The sequence below is a fragment of the Mytilus californianus genome, unplaced genomic scaffold (genome assembly GCF_021869535.1).
Source record: "Mytilus californianus isolate M0D057914Y unplaced genomic scaffold, xbMytCali1.0.p SCAF_1, whole genome shotgun sequence".
In the NCBI taxonomy this organism is placed as follows: Eukaryota; Metazoa; Mollusca; class Bivalvia; order Mytilida; family Mytilidae; genus Mytilus; species Mytilus californianus.
In genome coordinates, this window is record NW_026262581.1 from 77992066 (window position 1) to 78007628 (window position 15563).

At 30.8% G+C, this 15563-nt stretch overlaps 1 protein-coding gene across 1 annotated transcript in view; it reads left to right on the plus strand.

The window, feature by feature from the left end:
* The first annotated feature begins 4008 nt into the window (after nt 1–4008).
* Nucleotides 4009–15563, plus strand: part of LOC127724459 (receptor-type tyrosine-protein phosphatase epsilon-like) — a 234601-nt gene continuing 223046 nt past the window's right edge. The window contains exons 1-10 of the mRNA XM_052231427.1: nt 4009–4119; nt 5133–5238; nt 6080–6147; nt 6832–7073; nt 9285–9372; nt 10103–10170; nt 10547–10583; nt 11359–11456; nt 12398–12535; nt 14740–14885. Coding sequence (XP_052087387.1) covers nt 5213–5238; nt 6080–6147; nt 6832–7073; nt 9285–9372; nt 10103–10170; nt 10547–10583; nt 11359–11456; nt 12398–12535; nt 14740–14885 — 911 coding nt within the window. The 5' untranslated portion in view covers nt 4009–4119; nt 5133–5212. The remainder of the gene's footprint in view (nt 4120–5132; nt 5239–6079; nt 6148–6831; nt 7074–9284; nt 9373–10102; nt 10171–10546; nt 10584–11358; nt 11457–12397; nt 12536–14739; nt 14886–15563) is intronic.

Sequence of the window (15563 nt, forward strand, 5' to 3'; positions counted from 1 at the left end):
TATTGAATTTGACAAATATAAAAATAAAAAATAAACAAATATATGTTTAAATATGTTTATTTTTTTTACAATTTCTCAACAAATAGTTTTAATTGTTGGTACATTCTGAAAAAAAGTTAAGAAAAATAATGATAATAGATTAGAATAAATGTCATTTAAATTTCTTTTTATTTATTCAACATATTTTTTTTTTAAATTTTAATAAATATATTTTTCTGAATAAACTCATCATCATGATCATAGATACCAGGATTGAAATTTTGTATTTGCGCCAGACGCGCGTTTCGTCTACAAAAGACTCATTAGTGACGCTCGAATCAATAAAAGTTAGAAAGGCCAAATAAAGTTCGAAGTTGAAGAGCATTGAGGACAAAAAATTCCTCAAAAGTTTTGCCAAATACAGCTAAGGTTATCTAGTCCTGAGGTAGAAAAGCGTAAGTATTTCAAATTTTTCAAACTTAGAAATTTAATATAAAAAAATATCCAATTAATTCTAACAAATAGAATATATTAAAAAGCAACTGTTCAGTAGCCAAGCTTTACGTTTGATAGCTACTAGCTATTGGTCATTTACAAGCTTCTGTCCAAGTTTGGCACAAATCCAGGATCGTTTAAGAAAGTTATCAAAATTTTAAAAACTTTAACCAAAGAGTGAATTTAATGTTAATTGGCAGAAAAACCAAGTCCATTTATAAGTAAAATACGAATTTTTTACAAAATTACCTTCTGGATACTATCTTTGATCATAAACAAGCTTCTGTCCATGTTTGATAGAAATCCAGGATAGTTCAAGAAAGTTATTAAAATTTTAAAAACTTTAACCAAAGAGTGAATGCAATGTTAATTCGCAGAAAAACTAAGTCCATTTATAAGTAAAATACGAATACACAGGATTTTTGTTTACACAATTACCTTCTGGATACTATCTTATGATCATAAAGAAGGTTCTGTCTAGGTTTGGTAGAAATCCAGGATAGTTTATGAAAGTTATTAAAATTTCAAAAATTTAACAACAGAGTGAATATTTGTGGACGCTGCCGCCGCCGCCAACAACGGCATGTAGGATCGCTATGTCTTGCTTTTGCAACAAAAGTCGCAGGCTCGACAAAAAGATTGTATTTGCCATCATTATACATATAGTGCCCCATATTATTTATTTTACATTAGTGCTTTATTTATTTCATTATGCAATGCATTTATACATTTGATTCATATATTATATAAATTATGTTTGCAATAAAAGCCAACTTGTGTTGGTGTATTTATATCATGAAAATCATTCAGAAACTAATGAATTATTATCATAATGACACTTTTATAACTGAAGGTCATTGTTTTGTCATTAGTTGTTCAATATGTATGTGAATCGAATGAATTGATATTAAATTATTGAGAGAAATTTTTTTTTGATTTATTCATTTTTTTCCTATTCAAATGAAAATGGAATTACAAAATAAAAAATACCTGAATATATAGAAAACGCTAATAAACTATATGATCCTATATACCTAAGTTGGAACAGACTATACAATTGTATGCTCATTAAACCTTTTGTCTTTTTTGTTTTCTTTACTAATAGATAATTGGTATAATTAAAAGTGGGCAAACCAGGAGTAAACCTGTTAAATACCAATACCGATACAAGATTTAAGTGTGGACTTTCTCAAAATGCAATTGCACTGAAAAGTATCCCGGCGTAGTATAATATTTTACATTTGTGGTGTGTTTGATACACTATAGCTAACAGTTAACGTCGACTCTAAATTTTAAGACGTGCATTGTCCTTACGTAGATCTTCATAAATTCATACATTAATTTGTATTTGTTTGATTTAAGAGTGCAAAACAAAACTTAACAAAAATATATGTAAGAGTCAAGAATGGGAATGACGGATTTTACGGCCACAAGTCCAAATATATATATTAAGCGATATGATTAGAATATGTTTAATAGTTAAATAACTCAGTTTGTCTCTTCACAATAGATATGTCCTATTTTCGTTGCAAAATATAGTTAGCATGCATTTTGTATCCAGGGATACAGGGACGCGTATATATGTGTGGCTTAAACAAATCAGTACTAATCTGAACACATCGTTATATCTATATATAAAAAAGAAAATAAAAATTGAACACAAGTGGATACAGTGCTATTTTTATATAAAACTTTTAAGAAGCAGGGGGCTACAGAAGAAGGTTGTCTTGCTGTGGATCGTTTTAATGTTCAAGAAAACCACTTTTCATGAGCTATATGTGATTCGTATTGTCTACTACTTTCTGGGTATGAATGCAATGAATGGACAGAGGGACGAAAGAACGGACGGATAGGCCAATTCACCCATCACTATATACCGTCCAATTTAGAAAGCGGAGTGTATAGTGAATCTAAGGCAAAACAAAATGAAGCAAATCGAAAAAAAAAAAAAAAAAAATGCCCGACACATAATTTAGCAGACATTGTTTTGAAAGAGGTGAAAATGAATATTCCATTTTCAAAATAACCTCCTGACCCAAAGATACTAACATTAACTTCTCAATACGAAAGTTTAACGCCACTTTCAACAATATCTCAATTTAATCGTGGTGTTCTGTTTTGTTGGTGGAGGAATCCGTGTTAACAAGATTAAAAAAACAACTTCCGACCCTTCACCGAAACGTAAATTTAAAATGCTTGATAGAAGGAAAATGTCAGGGCAAAATTTTGTATGTGAATAAGAATTAATTCATTTAACATTATATAAAATTGCCATTGACCTTTCTAGATAAAATAAAAATATAAAGATAATGAAATTGAAAGCGCTTTTGTTTCAGTCTTTTTTTTTTAATTGTCAAGTACACAAATTTCTAGTTTGGATTTTTTTAGAATTTTACGCTACTGTGTAACACATTTCTCTATTCTACAAAATGATATAGAATAATGAGATACGGTATGATTGCCAAAATAGACAACTATCTACCAGAGACCAAATGACGTAAATGTTTGCAACTATAGATTACCGTATGACAGACCCCCAACATGGAGCAAAACCATTCCCGCATATAAAAGCTAAGAAAGGCCCCGACATGACAATTATTTTTTAAATAAATTTCAAATAAACGAACGTTTTGAACAAAGATTGATGTAGAGTAAAAAATCGGAATTGAATGTGATTTAATTCCTGTGTTTTTTTCTATTCATTTATTTTGATCACTTTGTAGATTTTCCTTGTAGTTGTTCAACAAAATAGCAAGAAATGGGGGAACAACGATCTTAAACTTAATCGATCCCTACTATGACACAATGCAAGAATAGTGTTCGTGTTGTTTTGCTGGATTCCTCTCGGTGTATTGCGGAATAAATTGTTACTATTTTATTGTTTAAAAATCATCTCAGTATTATCAAACAAACCCATACAGGTAACTAAAATGAATGATTATCTGTGCTTTTTGAGATGGTCCCCACTATAGCCTGTAGTGGTATTTAACATCAGCGTCAAAATCGTATAGATTTTCCTAACACGTCTATTGGGATATCGAGACAACACCACCTGCACTGTGTCCAGCGCTCAAGACCACTCGGCCATCTAGACTGAACTAATAATTCAGCTTTCGGTGGCCTAGTGTTACCTTTCCTCGTCAGTAGATTCTTGAGTTGTAACACATTAAATGATATATTAGGCATGAAGATGGAATTGATTGCAGATTAGCTAAATATCTATCGTAAAGGATCGTAAGATACAGTCACAGAAAATAAGTGTATTTCAATGAAAATAATTTGAAAATACTGTGTTTTCTTGTTGTTTTTTTTTATGTATATATATAAGTACGTCTAAACAAGTGACAACTCTACCAGATCCATCCATTGGATCACCAGTGAAGCCATGTATATATATATATACATAAAAAAAAAACAACAAGAAAATACAGTATGTTTAAATTATTTTCATTGAAATACACTTATTTTCGTGACAATCGGTCAAACACATGATACTTTAATTTTCAGCGTGTAGTTCTGGCTTTTATGGAAGTGGATGTCATCAAAATTGTTCAATAAACTGTGTAAAGCAATCTTGTGATCATACGAATGGAGAATGCATTGATGGATGCAATAGCGGATGGACGGGATTCAATTGTACACAAGGTTGATAGCTTTATGTATATGTTTGTATAATGAATTGAACGATAAATAGACAAATCAGTAACACCACATCAAACACATTTACCTTTTATAGAGAGATATCAAAGAGATAACAGAGAAAATTACACATATTACCGCTTTCTATTTAGGATATTTTACTACTGTAACATGTGTAAAGCTAGCAGTCATTTAAAGTGATTTCTCACAAGTAGATGTTGAAAGAGTAGGATTTGAATTGATGATGCGCATCACTTGATACATGTACTTTAATTGTAGAAAAGTTAACAGTGAAATGATAAGAGACCTTTAAGATTAGGCTTTTCTTTGCAGAATGAACGGGTGTGGGAACTTCATTATTGTATCGAATAAATAGAAAAACGCAGATCATGAAAATAGTCTTGCCAATTTTTTATAAGTTTGATTATATCCATGTATATCCTTTATATTTTGGCGTATAATTCAAATGATTTCAATAGCTTGTTATAATACTCAATTACAAAAAAGCCCAAATTTTCTTTTGATTTCCTGTTGTATTGTTTAAAGCACAATTTACATATAATTAAAAAAAATATAAGTAGTTGTATTATGACTGTATATTTCCCATTAAACTTGTTTTCAATAGAGCAATCAGCGTTCAAATGAAAGCAAAGTTTCATGGATAAGAAAAGGTGAAATGATATTTTAAACATGTCATTCTAAATGTAGAGTCCTACTTAAATTTTTGATAGAAAAGATAAATAAAATTAAAAAATACAATTGCAGTTATATGATTTTAACCGCTATTTCACGCGGTAGCTATACCATTCAACGGACCTTTCTTTTTTTTTTTTATAGTAACGGAAGTTTTGGGTTGAAAATGACTGTAACGGTATCAATTTTACTGGTGCGCATTTCAACAATTTACAAAATTTATTTACTTTTCAGTATCAGAATTTATTTATGACATACATATATGATAACCTACTATCATCACAAATCATATTTGTTGAATATTTTTTTTTTTGGTTTTGTTTCAGTAAGATCTGAATTGCAGGGAGAATTTTACGGGAGAGCAATAGGTGGAGGCATTGGTACTGTGATTGCAGTTGTTTTGATAATGTTCGCAGGATTTGTCATTTACAAGTAAGCTCATTATTCATAGAGAGTACTATCTTAAATTACATTGTATACTTTTTTCTTGTCAAAGAAACCCGACCATTTGTTTGATATAGATCATTAAAATGGAAAAGTCAATGCAATTAGCAAAGCATTTATACATAAATTATATTATGATAGCGTAATGTAATAGACATCTTCTTACATTGTTCTCGTTGGAGAATGCATCAGCCTAATACAGTACTTTGGTAATGCCATAAAGATACGGATATTGATTTTATGAAATTGCAATTATAAAACCATTTTTAAGACATCATTTAACGGTTTGTATTATTTTCAAGACTTACAGCTGTTTTGATATCTGGCATCACTAGCGAGACGCTATATTTCGAAATGCGCATCAGGTGCAGTCGCATTAATATTTTGGTGGAATTTCAGGTCAATTAAACGAATGGGTTATTTTCTTCTTTGATAGACTTTTCTTATCATTTAAACCCTTTGGAGTTTTAATTACGCCCAATTAAAAATTGAATAGATGGTTATATATATACACCATGTACACCATGATACCAAATGCATATTGGGGAGTTATATTGTATATCGTGAGTACTCTTTCAACATCACTTATCAGAATGACCTAACATTTGAATACTATAAAACATTCTAAGATTCATAAGTATGATTGACTTATGAAGTACTCGCAAAGAAATTAATTTCAAACGCTTGACAATTAATAAAACATAAAATAACGTTTAAAGTTGAAGACAACACTTGATTATATTCAGAATTACCACAATATCAAACTTTTAATGAACAAAACAAACAGTTGTAAGTGAACATGTTGTAATATGTTATTTTGTATTTGTAGAGGCAACAAAACATTAGCAAAAGATAAATGTTCAGACCAGTCAAAATCAAGTCGAAAAACTACCTTTAGTAAGTTTAAGTCACAATATCAGATATTTATTTCTATATTATTTAGCTTTTGTACACAATTTATACTCTATAGAGATACCTGTAATGTAATATACACCCACCTAAGGAGTGGGTGGTATACAGTTCATTCAATCATTTTATCTATTCTTCCATTCATAATTTTCTTAACATATTGTTCTGAATTAAGGAACATTAAGGATTTGGTCTGCAATTTAATTTTTACATTGTAACCGATTTTCAGTTCTGCCTGACAGTCATTTCCTATTTGTTGATAACTTGAATTTTTGTTACCAACTAGGCATGGATAATTGTTGTAACGAATTGCTCAGGTTGTTTTTTAAGGAATTATTTTATATATAATATTTTGTACCGTGTATGCAATTTGTGAATCAGCCAGACAATCAATTCCTTTTTGATGTTATCTTACTTTTCATACTTTCAACGGCATTGACTTTTCCTAAATATCTCAAAATGAATGGCGGTATAATTTGCACTTCTTGTTTAACTGTAAATGAAACTTTGTCCATACAAACGAACATTTTTCTTTTATTTCTTGAGCAAATCCCATCTTCGTTTTTTTTTTAAATGAAAATAGACAACAATAATTGTAAGAGGGAAAATATGGTTACCTACTGATACATATTCTAAATAAGAGCAATGAACCTGATAGAATGTTATTTATAGATAGGAACAGAGAAACCAATAATGTACATGAATATGTAAATGCAGCCATTACATCGGATTCAGGGGAGGTAACTGTTCACCTTGAAGACACCACAGAGGAAACTGAACTACTACCTGAAAGAGATGATTTTGAAAACAAAAGGTTACCAATTGAACATTCTGTCAATAAGATACACATTGAAAATTTGAAGGAGGCTATCAATGAAAAATTGAAAGATGAAGGCTTCAGAAAAGAATACGAGGTTATACATGCAATATTATATTTCTCATATTGTCACTGGTTTTAGCAGCTACATGTACATATAGTTGCTGCAAATAATTATATTTTTTGGATTTAACTTCAACTTTGGAATTTCTAAAATGTCTTTTCAATGTCAAGCACCTGGTGGGTTATCAATGATGTGTTTATTTAATAACAGGTCATTCGTTAATCATTTACATTGCAGTATACCGACGCGTGTAGTTAATAATTCATCCAAACCAAATGAGCTGAGGTATCCGTTTTTCTCATATGATAATAATGGTAAATGCGCGATTTTGTTTTTACTAAAGATATAGTAATATAATAAAAAAAAGATGACAATAACAACACATAATAACTCAAATTGTATCTTAGTAATATTAAACTAAACGGGTTATGTGGTAGACTATATATATTTTGAAGGAAATTATTATAAAACTATTGTTCTATGACTGGATCGAGTGTGATACGATATTTTTCTACTCGAGATAATTAAACTATCAAATTAAAAACTAGAGACTCGCCGAAAGTTTTAGATATTAAAAATTTAACTGTCGATATATATATTATATATAGTAGAGAAATCTCGTATTACACGAGATGCAGTGGTAGAATCTGTTTCTCTAATGATTTTTAGACGATATGACTTATTTTCCAATGATCAGCAAAAATATGTTTTTTTTTCTATGTAACGTCAACAAGCATGATCGCCTTTTTTCGTGACATGGCAATAGAAAATTCAGAGGAAAGAAAGAGCATTTGACGTCATAATTGACAACTGACTTATAACGTAATGAGAGCAAATGAACCACTCTACGCGTTGATTGAATGAAAATAATCAACAAGTCAGGAAAAAGATAAATCGACTAAGAATAAGGGAAATTTGGTTATAAATTGGTAGCGTAGATATGACAAGAACGCTGCATATGAGAATCGTCGTAATTAGAACGACTTTTCTAACGACAAATGCATCTAGTAAATTAAAATTGGTATCTTTAAATGTCAACCAATCATTTAATCAGGAGTTTCTTTGGAAATTTAGAAACTGCGATTTTTCTTTGCAAACCAGACCTTGCAATGAAAATATGAAAGGTTTAATCATAGGACTGATGTATAATGACTAACTGCTACGTGTATTGCATAAAACTAAATCGTGTATGAAAGAATGGTCAAAAAGTAACTGTACGTTTGTCCAGAATGTAAGCATAATATAGCAAAAACATGAAAGTATAGTTCGATTTTACCTCAAATTGCAAAAAGGAAACCACTCCAGTCCAAAATTATCCATAAAATTTAAATTTTTCACAACTTGTTTGATAAGAATTACAAGTTAACACGCCAAAAGCTAATGATAAAAGGAAGTGACCACAACGCACTTACACGTGAACTCGTGCTGACCCCGCAAGATCTTTGACCAATAAGAAAGATGTAATCCAATCATGCACTGGTCATTAGTGAAATTTTCCTACACGTGAAAACATGTTATCTAATTTCAACAATTAATCGTTTAATCAAGTATGGCAAATTTGACCCATTGACCAGTACAGAGACATCATAAATTTACAGTATAACTAGCCTTTGAGTCTGAGTAAAAAAACATTATTACTGAATTATCTCATCTGCTGTCTTAAATAATTTTATTCAGCTTAATTTTAATTAGCAAATAAAATTGGTTGAGGTTCAAGTCTACTCTTAAATGTAAGATACTCCACATTTTCCAAATCGGTGCAAACCCTAATCCCCAATTTTGACAGCAGTAATACATGTACGGCTTGTATCACTGGCAAATCAGGGATTGTTGACCCTTACAGAGCACATGAGCTAACACCATACTTTTGGTGGGTTCTTCGGGTGCGGGATTTTCTCGCTGTGTTGAAGACCATTTGGCAGCCTTGGTGTGTTGTTTGCTCGTTGGTCGGGTTGATGTCTCTTTGACACATTCCCCGTTTCCATTCTAAATTTTATCTTGTTGATCAAACTAACGTTTTCATAGTAATAATTTTGATACTGTAATTACTTTAATTTGTTGTTTTTTTCTGTGCTTTGTATTGATTTTTCTAATTCTACGGCTTGTGATTGAATGCATCTAAATAACTGGTCAATTTATTTGTGAAAAAAAATTTCAAGTAGTAATTTATAAACCTTCTTTTTTCATTAACAATTTTTAATTGAATTTCTAAAATATTAACACGGTATTTTTTTTTTCTTTCAGATTTTACCTAAAGGGCTTATCCATGCACACGTTGAAGGTTCCAAAGAAGTAAATAAAGACAAAAATCGTTTCCGCGACTTATGGCCTTGTATGTAGAAAAAACTCAATGACAAATTTGCAATTAAAATAAATAAAATACTCAAACAATTTATCTTTAATCAGCTAAAATTATTAAATACAATTTGTATACATACGTTTGTCAAATCTCTGGTGTGTAATTATGTCCCACCTACGATAGTAGTAAGGGCATTATGTTTTCTGGTCTTTGCGTCCGTTTGTTCGTCCGTCCGTCCGTCTGTTCGTCCGTCCGTCCGTCCGTCTGTCCCGCTTCAGGTTAAAGTTTTTGGTCAAGGTAGTTTTTGATGAAGTTGAAGTCTAATCAACTTGAAACTTAGTACACATGTTCCCTATGATATGATCTTTCTAATTTTAATGCCAAGTTAGAGTTTTTACCCAAATTTCGCGGTCCACTGAACACAGAAAAAGATTGTGCGAGTGGGGCATCCGTGTACTATGGACACATTCTTGTTTTTTATTTGTGTTGTCATATTATTTTGAGATTATCCAATCTTTAAAGTCGGTCGAAATTCACAAATGCATCATGAATTCACTGTTATTATCACCTTACTGAAATAAGAAAAACTCACACACTGTGTATGTTTTGAAGACGATAACAAATTATTTTATCTAGAGTGACACAAATGAAATCAATACAAACAAATCAGTTTGCATTCCCTGTTTTATTTAACTTACTGTAGCATGTTATATATTTATCTTGATAATGCAAGATCTGTTAATTTTTATTTATTTTTTTGTAGATGATCATTCACGTGTTGTACTGAAGGGAAACAAAAAGTCGGATTATATTAATGCTAGTTACATCGATGTAGGTTTTGAAATTATAATATTTTTTTTCTACAATGTATATAAATAGGCATATACCTCTAACTAACATATACAAATATTTCAATAGCAAGTATAATAGGTATCTTTTAAAATCAATTAAGAAAAGAAAATTACCTTTTTAAAAATGCAATTTTGTCACGTGCTAATGTTTCGAATTTATTGACTTTTATTTTCTTCTTCTTCTTGAATTTTGGTCCAACGTTTGTTTGAGCTTTAAGTTGGGCAATATTGTCATCCAATTATTTCGTAATTTATCTTCAGTTCGGTATTTTTGTTATTTTTTCCTTTTTACCATTGAATATTTAACTTTGAATAAACACAAAAAATGTTAATACTTATAACCATGTGTATTTCAGAACTATGACAAAGAAAAGACCTACATAGCAACCCAAGGTTTGTAAAGGTTTAGTTAAAAATTTATAAAAGTCTTTAAAAACTTGATAATGATAATATTATTTTAGAACAGAAAGATGTCTAGGAATTATCTTAGCATTTTTGGGTTTTGCTACATAGACATTATTAACGGTTATAATTACACCTTAAGGTCTTATTTTTGTAATGAGTGTGCCTGATATTTTTAGAGATTTATATTAATGCACATTTTATAGTTTGGAACTAATATAACGTTCATCAAGGATGCTGATCTTTAGATGTTTTGGTGACTTTTGTGTGTTTCGATGGTGTGTTATCTCAATCATCATATATATACTGTTGAAATGTATTTACGTGTGAAAACAAACATTCCAAGTATATTTCTAATTCTTAAAATAGTTAAAATTATTTCATTTCCTATAAGGTGAAACTTAAAATAAAATAGATATGATATGTACAAGGAATAGAAAAAAAAACACTTTCGAGGGCACAGAATATTGTACCAAGATTTCATGTGCTCCAAAAGGGTTAGGAGTTCCTGTCCCGCCAATGGTACCGGTCATGTGCGTATTGATCAAGGGGAGGTGGAGGCAAAATATATTTGTTAAGTTCTCTCCATGTAACACTGTTGTTTGTTTTAAAATTAATCTGATCATCATGAAAAAGAATTACAAACTAATTAAGGTTTGAAATTTTAAAACCAATATTTATGATGGTTATGCCATGGTAGATTGTCAACATAACTTTCCATGCTTGCCTTTAATATTAGAACTCTAATTCGTTATTTAATTTAAAGGTCCCAAGAAAAATACCGTCAGAGATTTCTGGCATATGATATGGCAGGAAGATGTTGGTAAAATTGTTATGGTTACACAGCTGAAAGAGGGAAGAAGGGTATCAAATTGCATTATCACATTGATTATATCCAATCAATTAAATAGAATTATATAATTTAAATGTTATCAAGTATTTTCATAACATCCGGATCGAAAACGCGGCTTAAAGGTTATATAATATGACACATGATTGTGGTATATGTTGTGATTTAAAAAGCTGTTTTATCATAACATTCTCTACAAAACATAATGCATCAGTATTTTCATAGTCGCGTTCTAGACTCGAGTGCAGGAAAGTGCAGCTTCGATTCCCGGTTGCATCAGACAAGACTTTAAAATTGATTTTTACTACTTGTCTGTTGCTCATGTGTTTAGAAATTAGAATAATGACTAGTTGGCGTTGGAGTAATGTGTCCAGGTAGGATGACATATTTTTGCGGCCTAATACTTTGTGAATTAGTAGTCAAATATCTGTCTTAGTGTTTCGGTCTAGTACAAATATCGGACTTAGTATTTGGTCTAGTTCAAAGCAGATATTTTATTAACATGTACTTGTCCCAATAAGCATGTTATATTTGACTCTGGACGTTTTCAAACACCAACTCATTATCGTTATCTGCGGAACACTACAAAGATGACTCATGACTGTTCGAATTTAAAAAAAACATGTCATTATATATGCACAAAATACCTAGCACAAGCTTATTGATATATTTTTACTAAACATACAGAGAAACATCAAATTTATTTCTGAATATATAACAAAACAATAATGATGATTATAGTTATGAAGCCTTTTTTTTTATTAATTCAATAGTCTTCTGATACTACTTAATCAACATCGTCTAATGCTTTCAACACAGATATGAATAAAAGAAAGAAAAATGTAACTTTGCATGTTTTAATTGGAAATGAAACATGTCTGTTGATGTCTAAATTCATTTGTTTAGGACCGTTATAAAATGTTATGTATATTCAATGTTTATCAATTTTCTTTAGAACAAATGTGTACAATATTGGCCTGATGCAGTCAATGAACAAATGGTAGAGGAAAATTTTCGACTGACATTGACAAAAGAAAAAGAACATACACTTTATGTTTACAGACTTATAACGATATTCAATCATAATGATACGGTAATGAATAATGTTAGTCATATTGTCCTTCAAATCTTATAAAAAGAGGAAAATGTTTTATATACTTTTAAAAATGGCTTAATTTTGATATAAAACACGTTTACGTTTACTTTCTTTTAAATTAAAATCTTTTCTTTTACCTTAATCTTCATAAATGTACTGCTATTGAATTATTTTCTTCCAATATTCTAATTTGCCGACAGCTTTTCCGTAAGCAGGGATTTTAACTATGAATCCTCGATAAAATTTCGACTGTTGCACAGCGCAAGTGCGAAGGGGAAAACCACCGTAGAAGAAAGGGTGAACAAACATAGAACGAAGATTAAATTAACCCATTGTATAATAGGTTTTTCTAAGAATATTTTTATAAACTAATCATACTGAAAGGTTAGAGTTAACTTAATATATATACACCAAGCATATTATTTCAAAGATGATACCTTGCTTATTAACAAACGACTCATAAACCCCAATTTAATGTTAAATTAAGCGTTCAGTTCTGTTTTTGTTTCAATCCTCTATGACATGAACAAATGAAGACAACTGAGTATTGAATATACTGCTTCTTGCTATGTTTTGTCTATAGTTTTAAAGCCAGCAAATACGAATAAACTCACAAAACTTGTGACTAAACTAAGGGATAAATAAATACGGCCGTCAAATCTGTTGTCTGTTCTCTCTCATCATTGGTAGTGTGAATATATAATCAATAGTAGAAAATGATACTTTTATTAAACTTCTAGAACAGCCGATATATTTCCATACATGTACAATATTCGAGCAACAATTATATAATTTACATACGAGGCGGAGCTACTAAAATAACATTCTTTCTCTTGTATTTTTGTACGGACCAAACGGGATTATCTTAATAAATTCTACAATGACAACGTAAATAAATGCAAGGCATGCAGCTATCTGCGCTGCTTCTTACCTCTAAACTACGACCCTTACTTGTAATATAAACTGCGAGGCATACAGCTAAATGCGCTGCTTCTCACCTCTAGGAACCCCCGGGCTGAGCCTTGCTGCAAGCCAAATGTAAACACAGCAAAGACTGACGAACGTGACGTTGCACTGGTATTTATTTGAAATTCCCGGAAGTAAATATTCTAAGCAGGAAGAAAAACATAACGTCAAACGCTGACATAAAATATACAAGTCCTCGACTCAAAATGCTTATAATAATACACTTTAGTACTAAAACAATCAAGACATATTATTTCTTCCAGTTGAGAGCTCACAAATGAACACTTTTGGGTTCAAGATTACAATATTTACCCAACGGTAACGTTCTGAATAATACATGACAAATTTGCGCCATATATGACGTTATCGATACATCTAATAACATAAAGTAAAACGTACGTTAATTACTCATTCAATATACTAGAAATACTAGAAATAACTTCTGACAACTCATATAAACTCTCTTAAAACAATAATAACAATATTTCTTTACTTGGAAATAACCAATACACACATTTACAACACATGTGATCGCTTGCCTTCTCTTCTGAAACTACTAGGCCAATTTTAACCAAACCTGGATGGAATCATCATTAGGAGATATCAGTTTAAAAATTTGCCCGTTGAATCCTATGGTAAACGAACATGGCTGTCATTGCTAAAATAAGAGCATAAGGGTAAATGCAAGTATTATCTGAAGATCTTTAAAAGCCGTTATACATAGAGAAAATCTTCAAAAGAGTTCACAATATGAATATCTACCAACTGGTTATTTCGACTAAACTAACGAAATAGTCCTTTTCGGCGTTATTGGCCTTAAATTACAATTTTTCACAATTTTGCAATTTTTACTATTATTTTGTAAATTTTAGGTTTATCATTATCATTTACCGTTGGATAGGGTACTGATTTCGTTTTATCATATATTGACCTGATCATTGATGACAAAAATACTATGAACAAAATAAGTGTACAAAGTACACGTATAGGCATTTGCCGTAACTTATCATTAATTTGCTGTTGTTTATATTCTTATCGCAATTTCATAAGTTTACCCTCCTCCTTAAACCCCTAACCCCGATTTTTATGTAGTTCGTGTTGTTAAATCTTCATTTTTCTGTTTAGCCTTTTAATTTTTTCACTTTATCATGGTGCTGTCTCTCTTTTTAAGATTTCTTGGGAATATTCTCCCTTGGTAGATTTTTGTATTTTCATGAAATCAGTCTTTATTTTAGAACCTAAAAGAAAGAAAAGTTCACCAATTTCATTTCACAAAATGGCCAGACCACGGTGTTCCTGACAGCATCAAATTGGTCCATTTTTACAGGAACGTGAAAAGTGAACATTGTGACCAAAATGGACCAATGGTTGTACACTGCAGGTATGAATGGGAAATTTTTATGATCCAGCTCTTCGTATAACATAATGCCATACTTAATTGATAACTACTTAATGCATTAACTTTTTAAATATCCTATGCATCCTTTTCGTAAATGAGTAGGATCACTTTGTAGAGGAAAGATAAAATCAGGCTGCCATCTTTTTGTCCACTGACAGTTCTTTCAATTTGATCATGTCTTTCGATAAATGGATTTTTTTAGCGCTGGAGTAGGAAGAACAGGGACATTTATTGCTATAGATGCATTATATGAGAATGGAAATAAGACCAAGTATGTTAATATTATGGAGTACGTTCAGATGATGAGGAAGGATAGAATGAACATGATTCAAACACATGTAGGTAACCTTGTTAGTAGTAATGATACATACTTTGAGTGTCTATATTACAAATTACATGAATTAACCGTAACAATTTCGTGAAGAGTATAGAAAAAAACTATTTTCTTTTGTCTCCGTAGCTTCTACACACCAAATGAAAAAATATGAGTCAAATGTCACTTGACTGACCAATTTGATTCTAGAATCGTGAATGTATTTGTAGATTGGGGAAAAATTCACGAACAAGACATACAATTTAATCCGACATATCATACACAAAGTTGGAAGTACGTTCGTACTAAGTTTTTGATTTTTTTTAGATATATTGGCCTCGACCTAA